At 38.9% G+C, this 17736-nt stretch overlaps 1 protein-coding gene and 1 pseudogene across 3 annotated transcripts in view; both read left to right on the top strand.

Annotated features, from left to right (window-relative positions):
- MCU (mitochondrial calcium uniporter) overlaps window positions 1–12270 on the top strand; it is a 223406-nt gene extending 211136 nt beyond the window's left edge. For both annotated transcript variants that reach the window (XM_082610998.1, XM_082610999.1), the window contains 2 exons: window positions 8419–8535; window positions 10369–12270. In XM_082610998.1, coding sequence (XP_082467124.1) covers window positions 8419–8535; window positions 10369–10446 — 195 coding nt within the window. In that variant the 3' untranslated portion in view covers window positions 10447–12270. The remainder of the gene's footprint in view (window positions 1–8418; window positions 8536–10368) is intronic.
- A 2846-nt stretch (window positions 12271–15116) lies between these two features.
- Window positions 15117–16309, top strand: LOC309815847 (mirror-image polydactyly gene 1 protein-like; annotated as a pseudogene). Its single transcript has 2 exons — window positions 15117–15194; window positions 15428–16309. The product of its transcript is annotated as a mirror-image polydactyly gene 1 protein-like (transcript).
- The last annotated feature ends 1427 nt before the right edge of the window (window positions 16310–17736 follow it).

Consider the following 17736-nt stretch of genomic DNA (forward strand, 5'->3'; position numbering starts at 1 on the left):
AAAACCCACCAGACCAAACAAATGAAGAGGAAATAGGCAGTCTTCCTGAAAAAGAATTCATAGTAATGATAGTAAAGATGATCCAAAATCTTGGAAATAGAATGGAGAAAATACAAGAAACGTTTAACAAGGACCTAGAAGAACTAAAGAGCAAACAAACAACGATGAAGAACACAATAAATGAAATTAAAAATTCTCTAGAAGGAATCAATAGCAGAAAAACTGAGACAGAAGAACAGATAAGTGATCTGGAAGATGAAATAGTGCAAATAACGACCACAGAGCAGAATAAAGAAAAAAGAATGAAAAAAATTGAGGACAGTCTCAGAAACCTCTGAGACAACATTAAACACACCAACATTGGAATTATAGGGGTCCCAGAAGAAGAAGAGAAAAAAAAAAGGGACTGAGAAAATATTTGAAGAGATTATAGTTGAAAACTTCCCTAATATGGGAAAGGAAATAATCAAGTCCAGGAAGTGCAGAGAGTCCCATACAGGATAAATCCAAGGAGAAACATGCCAAGACACATATTAATCAAAGTATCAAAGATTAAATACAAAGAAAAAATATTAAAAGCAGCAAGGGAAAAGCAACAAATAACATACAAGAGAATCCCCATAAGGTTAACATCTGATCTTTCAGCAGAAACTCTGAAAGCCAGAAGGGACTGACAGGACATATTTAAAGTAAAGAAAGGGAAAAACCTACAACCAAGATTACTCTACCCAGCAAGGATGTCATTCAGATTTGACAGAGAAATTAAAACCTTTACAGACAAGCAAAAGCTAAGAGAATTCAGCACCACCAAACCACCTTTCCAACAAAGCTAACGGAACTTCTCTAGGCAGGAAAAACAAGAGAAGGAAAACTTCTACAATAACAAACCCAAAACTATTAAGAAAATGGTAATATGAACACACATATCGATAACTACCTTAAATGTAAATGGATTAAATGCTACAACCAAAAGACATAGACTGGCTGAATGGATACAAAAACAATACCCATATATATGCTGTCTACAAGAGACCCACTTCAGACCTAGGGGCACATACAGACTGAAAGTGAGGGGATGGAAAAAGATATTCCATGCAAATGGAAATCAGAAGAAAGCTGAAGTAGCAATTCTCATATCAGACAAAATAGACTAAAATAAAGACTATTACAGTGACAAAGAAGGACACTACATAATGATCAAGGGATCAATCCAAGAAGAAGATATAACAATTGTAAATATTTATGCACCCAGCATAGGAGCACCTCAATACATAAAGCAAATGCTACCAGCCATAAAAGGGGAAATTGACAGTAATGCAATCATAGTAGGGGACTTTAACTCCCCACTTTCACCAATGGACAGATCATCCAAAATGAAAATAAATAAGTAAACACAAGCTTTAAATGATACATTAAACAAGATGGACTTAATTGATATTTATAGGAAATTCCATCCAAAAACAACAGAATATACTTTCTTCTCAAGTGCTCATGGAACACTCTCCAGGATAGATAATACCTTTGGTCACAAATCAAGCCTTCATAAATTTAAGAAAATTGAAATCATATCAAGTATCTTTTCCAACTAAAGTGCTATGAGACTAGATATCAATTACAGGAAAAAATCTGTGAAAAATACAAACACATGGAGGCTAAATAGTACACTACTAAATAAATAAGAGATCACTGAAGAAATCAAAGAGGAAGTTAAAAAATACCTAGAAACAAATGACAATGAAAACACGACGACCCAAAACCTATGGGATGCAGCTAAAGCAGTTCTAAGAGGGAAGTTTATACCAATACAATCCTACCTCAAGAAACAAGAAACATCTCAAATAAACAACCTAACCTTACACCTAAAGCAATTAGAGAAAGAAGAACAAAAAGACCCCAAAGTTAGCAGAAGGAAAGAAACCATAAAGATCAGATCAGAAATAAATGAAAAAGAAATGAAGGAAACAATAGCTAAGATCAATAAAACTAAAAGCTCGTTCTTTGAGAAGATAAACAAAATTGATAAACCATTAACCAAACTCATCAAGGACAAAAGGGAGAAGACTCAAATCAATAGAATTAGAAATGAAAAAGGAGAAGTAACAACTGACACTGCAGAAATACAAAGGATCATGAGAGATTACTACAAGCAACTATATGTCAATGAAATGGACAACCTGGAAGAAATGGACAAATTCTTAGAAATGCACAACCTTCCAAGACTGAACCAGGAAGAAATAGAAAATATAAACAGACCAATCACAAGCACTGAAATTGAAATTGTGATTAAAAATCTTCCAACAAACAAAAGCCCAGGACCAGATGGCTTCACAGGCGAATTCTATCAAACATTTAGAGAAGAGCTAACACCTATCTTTCTCAAACTCTTTCAAAATATAGCAGAGGGAGAAACACTCCCAAACTCCCTCTACAAGGCCACCATCACCCTCATACCAAAACTAGACAAACGTGTCACAAAAAATGAAAACTACAGACTAATATCACTGATGAACATAGATGCAAATATCCTCAACAAAATAATAGCAAACAGAATCCAACAGCACACTAAAAGGATCATACACCATGATCCAGTGGGTTTATCCCAGGAATGCAAGGATTCTTCAATATACGCAAATCAATCAATGTGATAAGCCATATTAACAAATTGAAGGAGAAAAACCATATGATCATCTCAGTAGATACAGAAGAAGCCTTTGACAAAATTCAACACCCATTTATGATAAAAACTCTCCAGACCGTAGGCATAGAGGGAACTTACATCAACATAGTAAAGGCCATATATGACAAACCCACAGTCAACATCATTCTCAATGGTGAAAAACTGAAACCATTTCCACTAAGATCAGGAACAAGACATGGTTGCCCACTCTCACCACTATTATTCAACATAGTTTTGGACGTTTTAACCACAGCAATCAGAGAAGAAAAAGGAATTCAAATCAGAAAAGAAGTAAAACTGTCACTGTTTGCAGATGACATGATACTATACATAGAGAATCCAAAAGATGCTACCAGAAAACTACTAGAGGTAATCAATGAATGTGGTAAAGTAGATGGATATAAAATTAATGCACAGAAATCTCTTGCATTCCTATACACGAATGATGAAAAATCTGGAAGAGAAATTAAGGAAACACTCCCATTACCATTGCAACAAAAAGAATAAAATATCTAGGAATAACCTACCTAAGGAGACAAAGCACCTATATGTAGGAAACTATAAGACACTGATGAAAGAAATTAAAGATGATACAAACAGATGGAGAGATGTACCATGTTCTTGGATTGGAAGAATCAACATTATGAATATGACTGTACTTCCCAAAGCAATCTACAGATCCAATGCAATCTCTGTCAAACTAACAATAGGATTTTTCACAGAACTAGAACAAAAAAATTTCACAATTTGTATGGAAACACAAAGACCCCGAATAGCCAAAGCAATCTTGAGAGAGAAAAACAGAGCTGGAGGAATCAGGCTCCCTGACTTCAGACTACACTACAAAGCTACAGTAATCAAGACAATATGGTACTGGCACAAAAACAGAAATATAGATCAATGGAACAGGATAGAGAGCCCAGAGATAAACCCACTCACATATGGTCACCTTAAATTTGGTAAAGGAGGGAAGAATATACAATGGGGAGAAGATTGCTTCTTCAATAAGTGGTGCTGGGAAAACTGGACAGCTACATGTAAAAGAATGAAATTAGAACACTTCCTAACACCATACACAAAAATAAACTCAAAATGGATTAAAGATCTAAATGTAAGGCCAGACACTATAAAACTCTTAGAGGAAAACATAGGCACAACACTCTATGACATACATCACAGCAAGATCCTTTTTGACCCACCTCCTAGAGAAATGGAAATAAAAACAAAAATAAACAGATGGAACCTAATGAAACTTAAAAGCTTTTGCACAGCAAAGGAAACCATAAACAAGACCAAAAGACAACCCTCAGAATGGGAGAAAATATTTGCAAATGAAGCAACTGACAAAGGATTAATCTCCAAAATTTATAAGCAGCTCATGCAGCTCAATATCAAAAAAACAAGCAACCCAATCCAAAAATGGGCAGAAGACCTAAATAGACATTTCTCCAAAGAAGACACACAGATTGCCAACAAACACATGGAAGGATGCTCAACATCGCTAATAATTAGAGAAATGCAAATCAAAAGTACAGTGAGGTATCACCTCACACCAGTCAGAATGGCCATCATCAAAAAATCTACAAACAATAAATGCTGGTGGGAATGTAAATTGATACAGCCACTATGGAGAACATTATGGAGGTTCCTTAAAGAACTAAATATAGAACTACCATATGACCCAGCAATCCCATTACTGGGCAAATACCTTGAGAAAACAACAATTCAAAGAGTCATGTACCACAATGTTCATTGCAGCTCTATTTACAATAGCCAGGACATGGAAGCAACCTAACTGTCCATCAACAGATCAATGGATAAAGAAGATGTGGCCCATATATACAATGGAATATTAGTCAGCCATAAAAAGAAACGAAATCGAGTTATTTGTAATGAGGTGGATGGACCTAGAGACTGTCATACAGAGTGAAGTAAGTCAGAAAGAGAAAAATGCCGTATGATAACACATACATATGGAATCTAAAAAAAAATGGTTCTGAAGAACTTAGTGGCAGGACAGGAATAAAGACGCAGACCTAGAGAGTGGACTTGAGGACACGGGGAAGGGAAAGCTGGGATGAAGTGAGAGAGTGGCATGGACAATATGTACACTACCAAATGTAAAATAGCTAGTGGGAAGCAGCCACATAGCACAGGGAGATCAGCTCAGTGCTTTGTGTCCACCTAGAGGGGAGGAATAGGGAGGGTGGGAGGGAGACATAAGAGGGAGGAGATACGGGGATATATATTTATGTATAGCTGATTCACTTTGTTATAAAGCAGAAAATAACACACCATTGTAAAGCAATTATACTCCAATAAAGATGTTAAAAAATAAATAAATAACCTGGGCTTCCCTGGTGGCGCAGTGGTTGAGAGTCCGCCTGCCCATGCAGGGGACACAGGTTCGTGCCCCAGTCTGGGAGGATCCCACATGCTGCGGAGCAGCTGGGCCCGTGAGCCATGGCTGCTGAGCCTGCGCGTCCGGAGCCTGTGCTCCGCAACGGGAGAGGCCACAATGGTGGGAGGCCTGCATACCGCAAAAAAAAGAATAAATAAATAATCAAATAAATAAATAAATCATGCAAAAGATGTACAAGACCTCTATGTCAAGAAACATAAAATTATAGGAGAGTTAATAAATGTAATGATATAGTATGTTCATGGACTAGAAAAGTAAATAGTGCAAAAATGATGGTTTTATCCACATTGATCTATTAGATTCAGTGCAGTCCCAGTCAGAATCCCAACAGCTTTGGAGTTGGGGGAAGAGATTTTAATAAACTGATTCTAAAATGTATGTGGAAATACAGAGGACTAAGAAAAGCAATAAACACTTGAAGAAAAACTAGGTAAGAGGATTCACTCTATCAGATATGAAGACTGCAGCTTTAGTTACAATACTGCAGTGATTAAGACAGTGACACAGGGATGGACAAATAGTCCAGTGGAATAGAAGAGAGAAGTAGAAATAGACCTAGTATAAATGAAGTTTTGATTTTAAAAAAATGGCACTGCAGGGAAAGAGTTTTTTGATAAATGGTGCTAGGACAATTGAATATCCATATAGAAAAAAGAAATGACCCCATCCTTACACTATAAACGAAAATTAATTCCAGACAGATTGTTGATCTAAATATAAAAGGTAACACGATGAAGCTCCTGGAAGATAATAATATAGAATATCTTAATTACTGTGCAATAGGGAATGACTTTTTACACAGAATGAAAAGTGCTAACCATAAAGAATAGGAATGATAAATGAGGCTATATTAACATTAAGGACATCTATTTATTAAAGAGCACCATGAAGAGGGAGAGTGGGCTGGGAGGAGATGTTTCCAATATGTATATCCAACAGAGGATCCATATCCATAATATATTAACAAATCCTACAAATCAGTAAGAAAAAGACACACAATCCAGTAGGAAAAAAATGGCAAGAGGTTTGTACAGGCACTTCTAAAAGAGGATATGCAAATGGCCATAATATAAAAGAGGATGTGAAAAGGCCTCAGCCTCATGAGTGATCAGGAAAATGCTATATCTCTTCAAGAGAAATAATAACGTGTCCATACAAAAATTTGTACACAAATGTTCATAGCAAGATTATTCATAATAGCCAAAAAGTGGAAGAAACCCAAATGTCTATCAGTTGACAGATAGATAAATAAAACGTAGCACAGTGGTCCCCAACCTTTTTGGCACCAGGGACCGGTTTTCGTGGAAGACGATTTTTCCCTGGGGGAGGGGATGGCGGGGGATGGTTCAGGCGGTAATGCGAGTGATGAGTAGCGGCAGATGAAGCTTCGCTGGCTTGCCCACTGCTCACCTGCTGTGCGGCCCGGTTCCTAACAGGCCGCGGACTGCTACCCGTCTGCAGCCGGGAGGTTGGGGACCCCTGATGTAGCATATCCATTTAATGGAATATTATTTGTCAATAAAAAGAAATAATGTACTGATACATGCTACAAATAGATGAGCCTTGAAAGAAGCCAGACACAAAATGCTTTTTTATGATTCCACTTATGAAATATCCAGAAGAGGCAAATCTATAGAGACAGAAAGTAGGCTAGTAGTTAACTTAGAACTGGAAGTATGGAGGGAAATAGGAAGTGATGTTAAAGGATATGGGGTTTCTCTGGGGGATGATGAAAATATTCTAAAAATTATTGTAGTAATGGTTGTACAATTCTGTGACTATGCTAAAAAGCATTGACTATTATACTTTAAATGGGTAAATTGTATGGTATCTTAAGTAAAGTTGTTTTTAAAATATGAGGTAGTGGGCTTCCCTGGTGGCGCAGTGGTTGAGAGTCCGCCTGCTGATGCAGGGGACACGGGTTCGTGCCCCGGTCCAAGAGGATCCCACATGCCGTGGAGCGGCTGGGCCCGTGAGCCGTGGCCGCTGAGCCTGCGCGTCCGGAACCTGCGCTCCACAATGGGAGAGGCCACAACAGTGAGAGGCCCGCGTACCAAAAAAAAAAAAAAAAAAAAAAATGAGGTAGTAATATAAATAATATAAATTAGGAGTTTGGGATTAACATATACAAACTATATAAAATAGATAACCAACAAGGACCTATAGTATAGCACAGGGAACTATACTCAATATTTTGTAATAACCTATAAGGGAACAGAATCTGAGGTAGTATTTCTGCCTAACTCGTTTTTTAACTGACAATACCAAGTATTGGCAAGGAGGTGAAGTGATAGCAAGTCATGTCCTGCTTATGGGAGTATAGCTGGTACAACCTTTTTTTTTTTTTTGCGGTACGTGGGCCTCTCAATGCCGTGGCCTCTCCCGCTGCAGAGCACAGGCTCCGGACGCGCAGGCTCAGCGGCCATGGCTCACGGGCCCAGCCGCTCCACGGCATGCGGGATTCTCCCCAACCGGGGCACGAACCCGTGTCCCCTGCACCAGCAGGCGGACTCTCAACCACTGCGCCACCAGGGAAGCCCCTGGTACAATCCCTGGTACAACCATTTTGATATCACTCCTTAAATTTGAACACAAGCATACCCTATGGTCCAGAATTTCCATTCATAGGTTTATACCCAACAGAAGACAAGTCCAGAGATGATCTTGACTGTATTATTTACAACAGCTAAAACCTAGAAACAACCCAAAAATCTATCAGTAGTACAACAGATAAATAAATTGTGATGTAGCCACACAATAGAATATAACATATCAATGGAAATGAACAGACTACAGCTACACGTAAAAGATGAATATCACAAACATGATATTGAGTGAAAGTAGCCATACACAATGCATACTATCTGACTCCATTTTTATAAAATTCAAAAAACAGGTAAACTCAGCTGTAGAGCTCAGGGGAATGTATGCTTAAGTAAGAAAGCTGTAAAGAGAGCAGGAAAACAGTTACCATGAAAGTCAAGATAGTGATTACTTTGGTGGGAAAGGAGGGGTTAGTAATTGGAAAGGGGCAGAAAGGGGGCTTGTGAGTTACTGGTGGTATTCTATTTTCTCTGTCTGGTGATGATTAACGTTTATTACATGATGATGATTCTTTATGATGTACACTTTTTGTGTGTGTACTTCTGTGTGTGTTGTGCAATAAAAAATGTTTAAGAAATAAATATTTAATACAGCACATGTCAGTAGTATATCTTTATATGTGCTCATGTGTATTGAATCTAATCAATAGTAAATGCTTATTTTGTGAAGATAGTGTGCTAAGGAGTATAATTTAATTTCTTCTTTATTTTTGTAGGAATATGTTTATCCAGAAGCCAGAGACAGACAATACTTATTATTTTTCCATAAAGGAGCCAAAAAGTCACGTTTTGACCTAGAGAAATACAATCAGCTCAAAGATGCAATTGCTCAGGTAAGTTTTACAAAAATTAAAATAAATCCCAGCCCCATCTTGTATGGCATCATCATCATCGTCTACAATCAAGTACTTAGATGGGTAAACTCTGAAAGAATGATCCAGTCCTCTTCTTCCTATGTAAATTATTCCTCAGTTGATAAAAATGACTATTTTAGCATGGTCAACGCTCCAGAAAGTTTTATAACACAAGCAGATGAAAAGATAATGAGTCCTATCTATCCTTTTATCTCTAGCATATTGAAATTTTTAAACCTATTTTTTTTTTTTTTTTTTTTTTTTTTTTTTTTTTTGCGGTACGCGGGCCTCTCACTGCTGTGGCCTCTCCCGTTGCGGAGCACAGGCTCCGGATGCGCAGGCTCAGCGGCCATGGCTCACGGGCCCAGCCGCTCCGCGGCATATGGGATCCTCCCAGACCGGGGCACGAACCCGTATCCCCTGCATCGGCAGGCGGACTCTCAACCACTGCGCCACCAGGGAGGCCCTAAACCTATTTTTATATTTTTCATTTTGTTTCTTTAGAGAGGTCTGTTTTTACTTTTCTCTCTTTTTTTAATCTTTCTGCAATTGACCCAAAGATCTCTCACCTAAGATGTGTGGTAGCAATGGAGCCAAAACAAAACCCAGGTCAGAGAGAGACTACTAGAAATGTTTGCAAGGGGCAGGTGAGAGATTATTGAGCTAGAAATGCTTTTTTAAAAGACTGATATCTTATTTTTCATAACAGCTACCTCTTTCACATTTCTGATCGTGCCTCCCCCTCACTCTGATATCTTTGATTTTGGTGAAGAAATCCTCATTTCTTTTCTCTGCAGTCTTTCATGGCTTTAGAGATTTTTTTTTTTTTTTTTTTTTTTTTTTTTTTTTTTTTTTTGTGGTACGCGGGCCTCTCACTGCTGTGGCCTCTCCCGTTGCGGAGCACAGGCTCCGGACGCGCAGGCTCAGCGGCCATGGCTCACGGGCCCAGCCGCTCCGCGGCATGTGGGATCTTCCCGGACCGGGGCACGAACCCGTGTCCCCTGCATCGGCAGGCGGACTCTCAACCACTGCGCCACCAGGGAAGCCCTAGAGATTTTTTTAAAACCTCTGGAAGCCCTTCCATCCTCTTTAATGTTTAATTACTCTTCTCTGGACCTTCTCCGCCTTCTCTGTCCCTTTTTGGTGACAGGGTTGTGCTTTGAAGAGGCTTAATTCATCTCCCTGCCTTGGCCTAAGTGAATTCTTACCTTCTGTTGCTCTGTGTGGTGGTTCTCAACTGGAGGGAATGCGTCAGAATCATCTCTGGAGCTATTAAAAATACAGGTGCTTCAGCCCCGCCCTAAACCTATTAATCCAACTCAGGGGTGAGGCCCAAGCGCGTGTGAGTTTTGAAAGTGCTACAGTTGACTGCACATCCCTGTTTTAAAAGTTACTGATAGTGAAAAACTTAAACAACTACTAGACAAATAACTAAAGTCTTCAGGAGCATAAATTTGAATTCTAGCTCCAGGCAAAAAGTTTGTAAAAGGGCTTCTCTGGAGAAATGCCATCAAGGTGCATCAGATGCTCCCACATTCTTGAACCCCTGAGTCCTGCCCTGTTGATTGCACAGTCTTTTCTGGAGGCTCTGTTGATAGATGAAACTGCCAGGACAGACTTCTGTTTCTGTCCCACTTTGTTGTCCTGTGCCTTTAACATTCTTTGCCTCTGAGGCACTCTTACTTTGAGAGTGATTGAGATGATTTCTCTGACTCATAGTGATGGAGGAAAGACAGTTTCCTCTTCTCAGGAGACAGTAATATCATTGAAAGCTTGACTAGCCAGTTTTCTCACCTTTTGTTTCTATTTTAGGCAGAAATGGACCTTAAGAGACTGAGAGACCCATTACAAGTACATCTGCCCCTCCGACAGATTGGTGAGGAAGATTGATCTGCAGAGAGCCTCTGAATCCCAGCAGAAAGAACACCTGTTTATAACTATGGCCTTTTTAATTAAAAAGCATTGCAGGTGGAAGCTGGGAGCCATGTCGGGGTAGAGGGTTTTTAACGTTAATTAAAAAACAAAAACAAAAAGATCTTAGGGAAGAAAGGAATGTTAAAATCTGACCATCAGGCTTTGTGGAATATAAGCTCAAAGGGCTTAGTGAATATTGTCTTAATCAAGAGTCTCAGTTTCTGGGTGAAAATGATGCTGGGGGTGTTGTTTCTTGCATCTTCTTTTCAGGGTCAGCAAAATAGTAACACACCAGCACCCCACTCAGCTCTAAATTTTTTTTTAATTTAACTTTTCTTATTTTTGACATAACAGTAAATAAATATACCAGAAAAGCAAACCCTTGAGATATGTGGGTGGCAAACAGAGTCTGAGCCCATGTCATTAGCATTTATTTTAGATTGGACCCAGTCTCTGCAAAGTTACCAGGAATCTCTCCCGTTTGTGCCCCGTTTCTGACCACCCACACCTGTTGGTACACTAATTTCATCCATATGATAATTGGAACCAACTTATGACTGTTTGATAATTGACACTTTGGATTATCCCTTAATACCTTCTTAACTGTCTCAGTATTCCATTTCTCTGGATCACTGTCTAGAAATAACTGGCAACACTGCATGAGGTGTTTTTGTTTTGTTCTGTTTTTTACTAATTAATCTTTAAGAGGAGGACAGATTTCCCTCCTTTATTTAACTATCCCATTGATACTCCCCTCTCCCTCCACAGCTCAAGCCAGAGGCGGAGTGTTCAACTGTATTACCAAATCAGGAAGATGTAAGGTTTACAAACTGGCTAAAAATCATGACTCTGTAGCCATTTCAGAACCAGAATAGTTTCACTGCTGTTAATCTGTTTGTGTTACAGCATTCCAGGCCACCCAGATGTCACTACCTTGTCTGGAGGCCTTGTTAATCTCTAAGGACACACACTCCCACACTGTTTGTGAGCCCTCCCACCTCCACCACTTCAGTAGTTGTAAATCAAGTGTGTGGATCTCAAAGGGTGCAATTTATCTTTGTATAGGAATACATTTCTATGGCTTCTTTCAGCCTACCCTCTTCACCCTATTTTTTCTTATCTTAAATTGAGAGAAAAAGGAGTTAATCTTATACTCTATCAAAATATTTTCTACCATATTTCCAGATGACATCACACTTGAAGGGTCAAAGGAATCTGTGTCTACTATCCTGTTTTTAACTACTGCAGGGGCAGGAGGGAAAGGATGATGGGGCTTGCCACACAGCTGATTGATTGGCTTTTTTCTTTCACATGATTCATCCCTCTTCATTGTGGCAAGGGGTTTCTTTCTCTTTTTCTTCCTCCTTTGGGATCATTGTGTGTGAAGAGAAACACTTTAAATGACAAACCCAGACTGCAGGTGCCTTGCAGAGGTTGAAAGCAGGATTGCTGCTGCTGCTCCTGCCACCACCCCTTCCACCGGCATGACGGAATGAAAGGATGCATGTCTCCACTTCTCATCCCTCCTCCCACTTCCTTCCCCACCCGCCCCCCCAGTCGTTCAACCCCCTTCCCTCATTTATTTCTGTTGTGTGAATTATTTTTAAACCATTTATCCTGTTTGTACGCAGGGTTTTTAAGAAGAAACAGCACAGTGCAATGAGCAAATCCTTTCAGGGTGTGTGGGAGGCAAGGGGAGGGAAGACGTGGAGAAAAGTCCTTTAAACAAATAGCAAAATATTGGACATGTGTAAAATCCTGTATCATTTATGAAATATGTATAAAAAGCAATGTACCTTCTGGAACAATAAATACTTATTCAATTTTTGAACTATAGCATCTCATTCTTTAAAGCAAAACAACCAAGATCAGAAACAAAAACAAGCTTATTCTGATTCAAGGTGGAAAGCTTTTTACCTCTAAAATTAATTTTTATAAAAATACCATTTTGAAATTAAGTTTTTTTGCTGGAGCCTATATTTTTACAAGGCATTTCATGAATTCTTCCTGAACTTAAGATGATCAATATTTTCCTAGTTTTCCAGAGCCACTAGAGGTTCAGTGACCTCTGCAGCCGTGATAGAGCCAAGGACAGCACTGACACTAATATCCTTATCTCCTGATTAACAGGAAATATCTCCATTATATCAGATCATCAGATTGCCCAGTGTGGTCTCCTGGACTCCAGAAACTTGTTCAAGCATGAACTAAGATCAAATACTCATTATTTTAAGAGTTTGTATCAAATTTATAATGATCACCAAATGGTAAAATATCACATGCCACCTAGTCCATCGAAGACATATCAAAAAGCATGTATTAAATGTCTGCATTAAGTGCAGTGTGAGATGTACTGAGAGCCTCCACAGCTACGGTCCTGCCTCCTGGCAGCTCACAGCAACCGAACAGAAACATCCCTAAGATATGTAAGGTTTAAGAAGATAAGATTGAAAATATTAAGCCGTTGTTTGCATTCAACAAATAATAACTACACCCATGAACATATGGTCAACTAGTCTATGACAAAGGAGGCAAGAATATACAATGGAGAAAAGAGTCTCTTCAATAAGTGGTGCTGGGAAGACTGGACAGCTACGTGTAAAAGAAAGAAATTAGAACACTTCTTAACACCATACACAAAAATAAACTCAAAATGGATTAAAGACCTAAATGTAAGGCCGGATACTATAAAGCTCTTAAAGGAAAACATAGGCAGAACACTCTATGACAAACCACAGCAATATCTTTTTTGGTCCACCTCCTAGAGTAACGAAAATAAATGAGACCTAATTAAGCTTAAAAGCTTTTGCACAACAAAGGAAACTATAAACAAAACGAAAAGACAACCCACAGAATGGGAGAAAATATTTGCAAAGCAACCGACAAGGGATTAATCTCCAAAATATACAAACAGCTCACGCAACTCAATGTCAAAAAAAAAATCCTATCAAAAAATGGGCAGATTTAAATAGACATTTCTCCAAAGAAGACATACAGATGGCCAAAAAGCACATGAAAAGATGCTCAACATCACTAATGATTAGAGAAATGCATATCAAAACTACAATGAGATATCACCTCACACCAGTCAGAATGGCCATCATCAAAAAACCTACAAACAAATGCTGGAGAAGGTGTGGAGAAAAGGGAACCCTCCTACACTGTTGGTGGGAATGTAAATTGATACAATTATGGAGAACAAAACAGTATGGAGGTTCCCTAAAAACTAAATATAGAGCTACCATATGATCCAGCAATCCTACTCCTAGGCATATATCTGGAGAAAACCATAATTCAAAAAGATACATGCACCCCAATGTTCATTGCAGCACTATTTACAATAGCCAAGATGTGGAAGCAACCTAAATGTCCATCAACAGAGGAATGGGTAAAGAAGATATGGTACATATATACAGTGAAATATTACTCAGCCATAAAAAAGAATGAAAGAACACCATTTGCAGCAACATGGATGGACCTAGAGATTATCATACTAAGTGAAGTAAGTCAGACAGAGAAAGACAAATATGATATCACTTATATGTGGAATCTAATAAAAAAGTGATACAAATGAACTTATTTACAAAACAGAAACAGACTCACAGATCTCGAAATCAAACTTATGGTTGCCAGAGGGGAAACGTAGGGGGAAGTGATAAATTAGGAGTTTGAGATTAACATATACACACTACTATATATAAAATAGGTAACTAATAAGGACCTACTGTATAGCACAGGGAACTCTACTCAATATTCTGTAATAACATATATGGGAAAAGAATCTGAAAAAGAATGGATCTATGTATATGTATAACTTATTCACTTTGCTGTACACCTGAAACTAACACAACATTCTAAGTCAACTATATTCCAGTAAAAAAAAAATTTTTGAAGGCAAATAATAACTACATATTCCACAACATCCTCTTAGGCTCTGGTGAATAATGGAGAGTGTTAAATCCATTAGTGAGCGTAGGTAATGCAGTTTTGCTAAGGGATCATAGACTTTTAGAGCTGGAGAAAGTAAAAGTGTTCTCAGAATCTGGTTCCTGGAACAGCAACTTACCTCTCCAGAAATGCAAGTTCTCCACTCCCTACTGAATCAATCTAGGAGTGGAACCAGCAATCTGTTCAGCAAGCGCTCCTGGTGATTCTGATGCGAACCATTGACCTCATCAAACCGTGGCTTTAAAGAGAAGGAAACTGAGGCATAGAGAGGGCATCTGTGTCATAACTCATCAGTGAATTCTATGATCAAACAACCAGACTGAGTGAGGATTGGTGAGTATGGTGACTATGGTAAATGGAAAGGATAGAGATCATGTCACATGTACATACTATTGTATCTTGCTTGTGAGGGTGTAGTGGTAAGCACACAGTAGATGCTTACAAAAACAAATACAAATAGGTTGAATTTTTTTAAATCTGTCTGGAAAGATTTCACAGAAATGTGGAACTTCTTAGATTTCGGAATTCAGTTTCACCAAAACTGTTAAGGGTTGTCATTCATTTTTATCACTGCCAACAACCTTTAGTTCATTGCTCCCCAAATAAGTCCAAACTCCTTGTCTTCCTAAATGGACTATGTGGTTATTTCCTTAGGATAAATGTATAGGTTAATTTTAACAAGACCTACTGAATATAAAATGACCCTGAGAAGCTCTGGGCAAGAGCGCAGAGTTGGCTCCTGGGCCAGTGCGGGGCGCATCTCAGGTCTCACACTTGTAAGTTTCAGCAAAGAATGCTGTGCTTCTGTGCACAGCACAGAATGCTGTGCACGCTGAGCCATGCTGTACAAAGCTTCAAATCTTGGTGCAAAAACCAGAGACCTTGCCAGAGCAAACAAGAAGTACAAATGGACGACTGGTCAAAAGGGCCTAGATAAGTGGTGGTTGTTATTGTTCTTCCATCCAGCTGTGAAAGAAACCTTCACTTCCTGTATTTTATAATCAACCAGTATATTTTAACACCAGGACAGTGCTGCGTTAGTCCAGACATAATCCATAGTTATGTTGAACAAGAGACCACTGGGAGAAATAAAAGTACACAGCCAGATGAGCAACTGCCTGTGAATTCTAAGGGAAGCACGCAACAGAAATCCAATGAATTAGTTAATGAAGCTACCTATGAGGGCATAGAACTGCCAGAGCAGAGATCAAGGAATTTTCAAGTCATCAGTCCTCATTTAGGTGATGAGACAGCTCACTGCACCAGAGAAAAATCCAACATTATGGAACACAGAGATAATGATTTGCATTACAAATGTATGATTCCTTGTCAAGTTACTTCAGACTTAAAGAGGAGACAATAGTGTTGCTTCTAAAAGAATCGGACATTCTCCAAGCAATAAAAAGCTTCAAGAAAAACTGACTAAAGAAGATAAAGAACAGAGAAAACTAAAGCTTAAACTGGAACTCCAAGAAAAAGCAACAGAAGCTCAAATTGCTGAAAAAAACAGCAGCTCTGGTTGAAGAGGTGTATTTTGCAGAGGGAACGTGATGAAGCTATTATGTCTTGACTGCAGTTAGCCAATGAGGAGAGAGATGAAGCAATTGCATGAGCCAAGCATATGGAAATGTCTCTAAAACTGCTAGAAAATATTAACCCTGAAGAAAATGACATGACATTACAGGAATTACTGAACAGAATAAACAGTGCAGACACAGGGATAGCTATTCAGAAGAATGGAGCTATAACTGTGGATAGAATCTACAAGACCAAGGAATGTGAAAAGAGAATAACTGCAGAAGAAATGAATGCAGTGGTTGAAGAATGGGATGCTGCTTTGTCTCAGGTGGAAGTTTTTCTCCCTTTGGAACTAATAAGATCTCTGGATTAGCAGAATCTCAGTTTGCAGAGATGGGAAGCAAAAATCTTGCTATTGGATCACTACGGGTAATAATGAAGCCACTCCCATTTTAACCCCTGGATTCCTGGACCCGTGAATATTGGCTGTGGGTGAAAAAGTACCATATATTGGATTCTGGTTTAGAGCATATACACTGTCATGGAGAACCTTGTCCTAGCCCCACCAGGTACTGCCACATATCTGGCACTATAATCAAGTCTTCAAAAATCCATTCCACTGTTTTATCAAGCTAGCTGTGTCAGGATGATGCGAACTTGGTAAGATCAGTGTTCATGAGCACGAGCCCATTGCCACACTTCATGTGCTATGAAGTGAGTTCCTTGATCAGAACAATGCTGTGTGGAATCTCATGGTGATATGTAAGGCGTTCTATAAGTCCATGGATGGCTGTTTTTGCATAAGCATTGCATTCAGGGAAGCAAGTCCATATCCAAAGTGTTTATTCCAGTAGGAACAGTAAAGAGCAGTTTTAGTAAGAAGGTAGGAGAATGAAAGTTTGTGATCCAAGAGCAGAGTTTCAGAGTTAAGGATTAAAGAGGACTAAGGACAAGATATGGCTAGGGTTATTGTTTGAAGGTATATTTTATTGGAATAAATGAGTCAAGAAATTGTGAGGCTAGAGTGTTGTATGGGTGATTCTTGCTTTTGTCTAGAATATTGGCAAGAAAAATATTTTTTTAATGTGGGAAAGTAACCTTTGTTGTCAAATCACAGTGGTACAGATGAGAAGCAAGTCATCCAAATCAGTGCTTCTCAAACTGTGGTGAAAACCAGTTTAAAAAAACGTTGTTCCAATGTGTTATGGGCCACTACTTTTATAACGTATAATAAAAATGACTTATCAAAAAAACTAAAAACTAAAAAATAAATGTGAGAGAAGGGAAGCTAAAAGACACCACACAAAGTGGTCAGTGAAACCCAGGATGTGAGACATTCTATAGGACAAAAAACTGGGTTTCTTCAACAAGTAGCATGGGAGGTGGAGGGACTGTTATAGATTAAAAGAATTTAAGAGACCCAACTACAAGCAATGTATAGCTCTTGTTTGTTTTGTTTTGTTTTTTAATAAATTTATTTATTTTATTTATTTATTTTTGGCTGCGTTGGGTCTTCATTGCTGCACGCGGGCTTTCTCTAGTTGCGGTGAGTGGGGGCTACTCTTCGTTGCAGTGCACGGGCTTCTCATTGTGGTGGTTTCTCTTGGTGCGTGGGCTTCAGTAGTTGTGGCTCACGGGCTCTAGAGCGCAGTAGTTGTGGCGCACGGGCTTAGTTGCTCTGCGGCATGTGGGCTCTTCCCGGACCAGGGGTTGAACCCGTGTCCCCTGCATTGGCAGGTGGATTCTTAAGCACTGTGCCACCAGGGAAGCCCCTATAGATCTTGTTTGAATCCTGACTCA

The sequence above is a fragment of the Mesoplodon mirus genome (assembly GCF_964341445.2).
Source record: "Mesoplodon mirus genome assembly, chromosome: 2".
Classification (NCBI taxonomy): Eukaryota; Metazoa; Chordata; class Mammalia; order Artiodactyla; family Ziphiidae; genus Mesoplodon; species Mesoplodon mirus.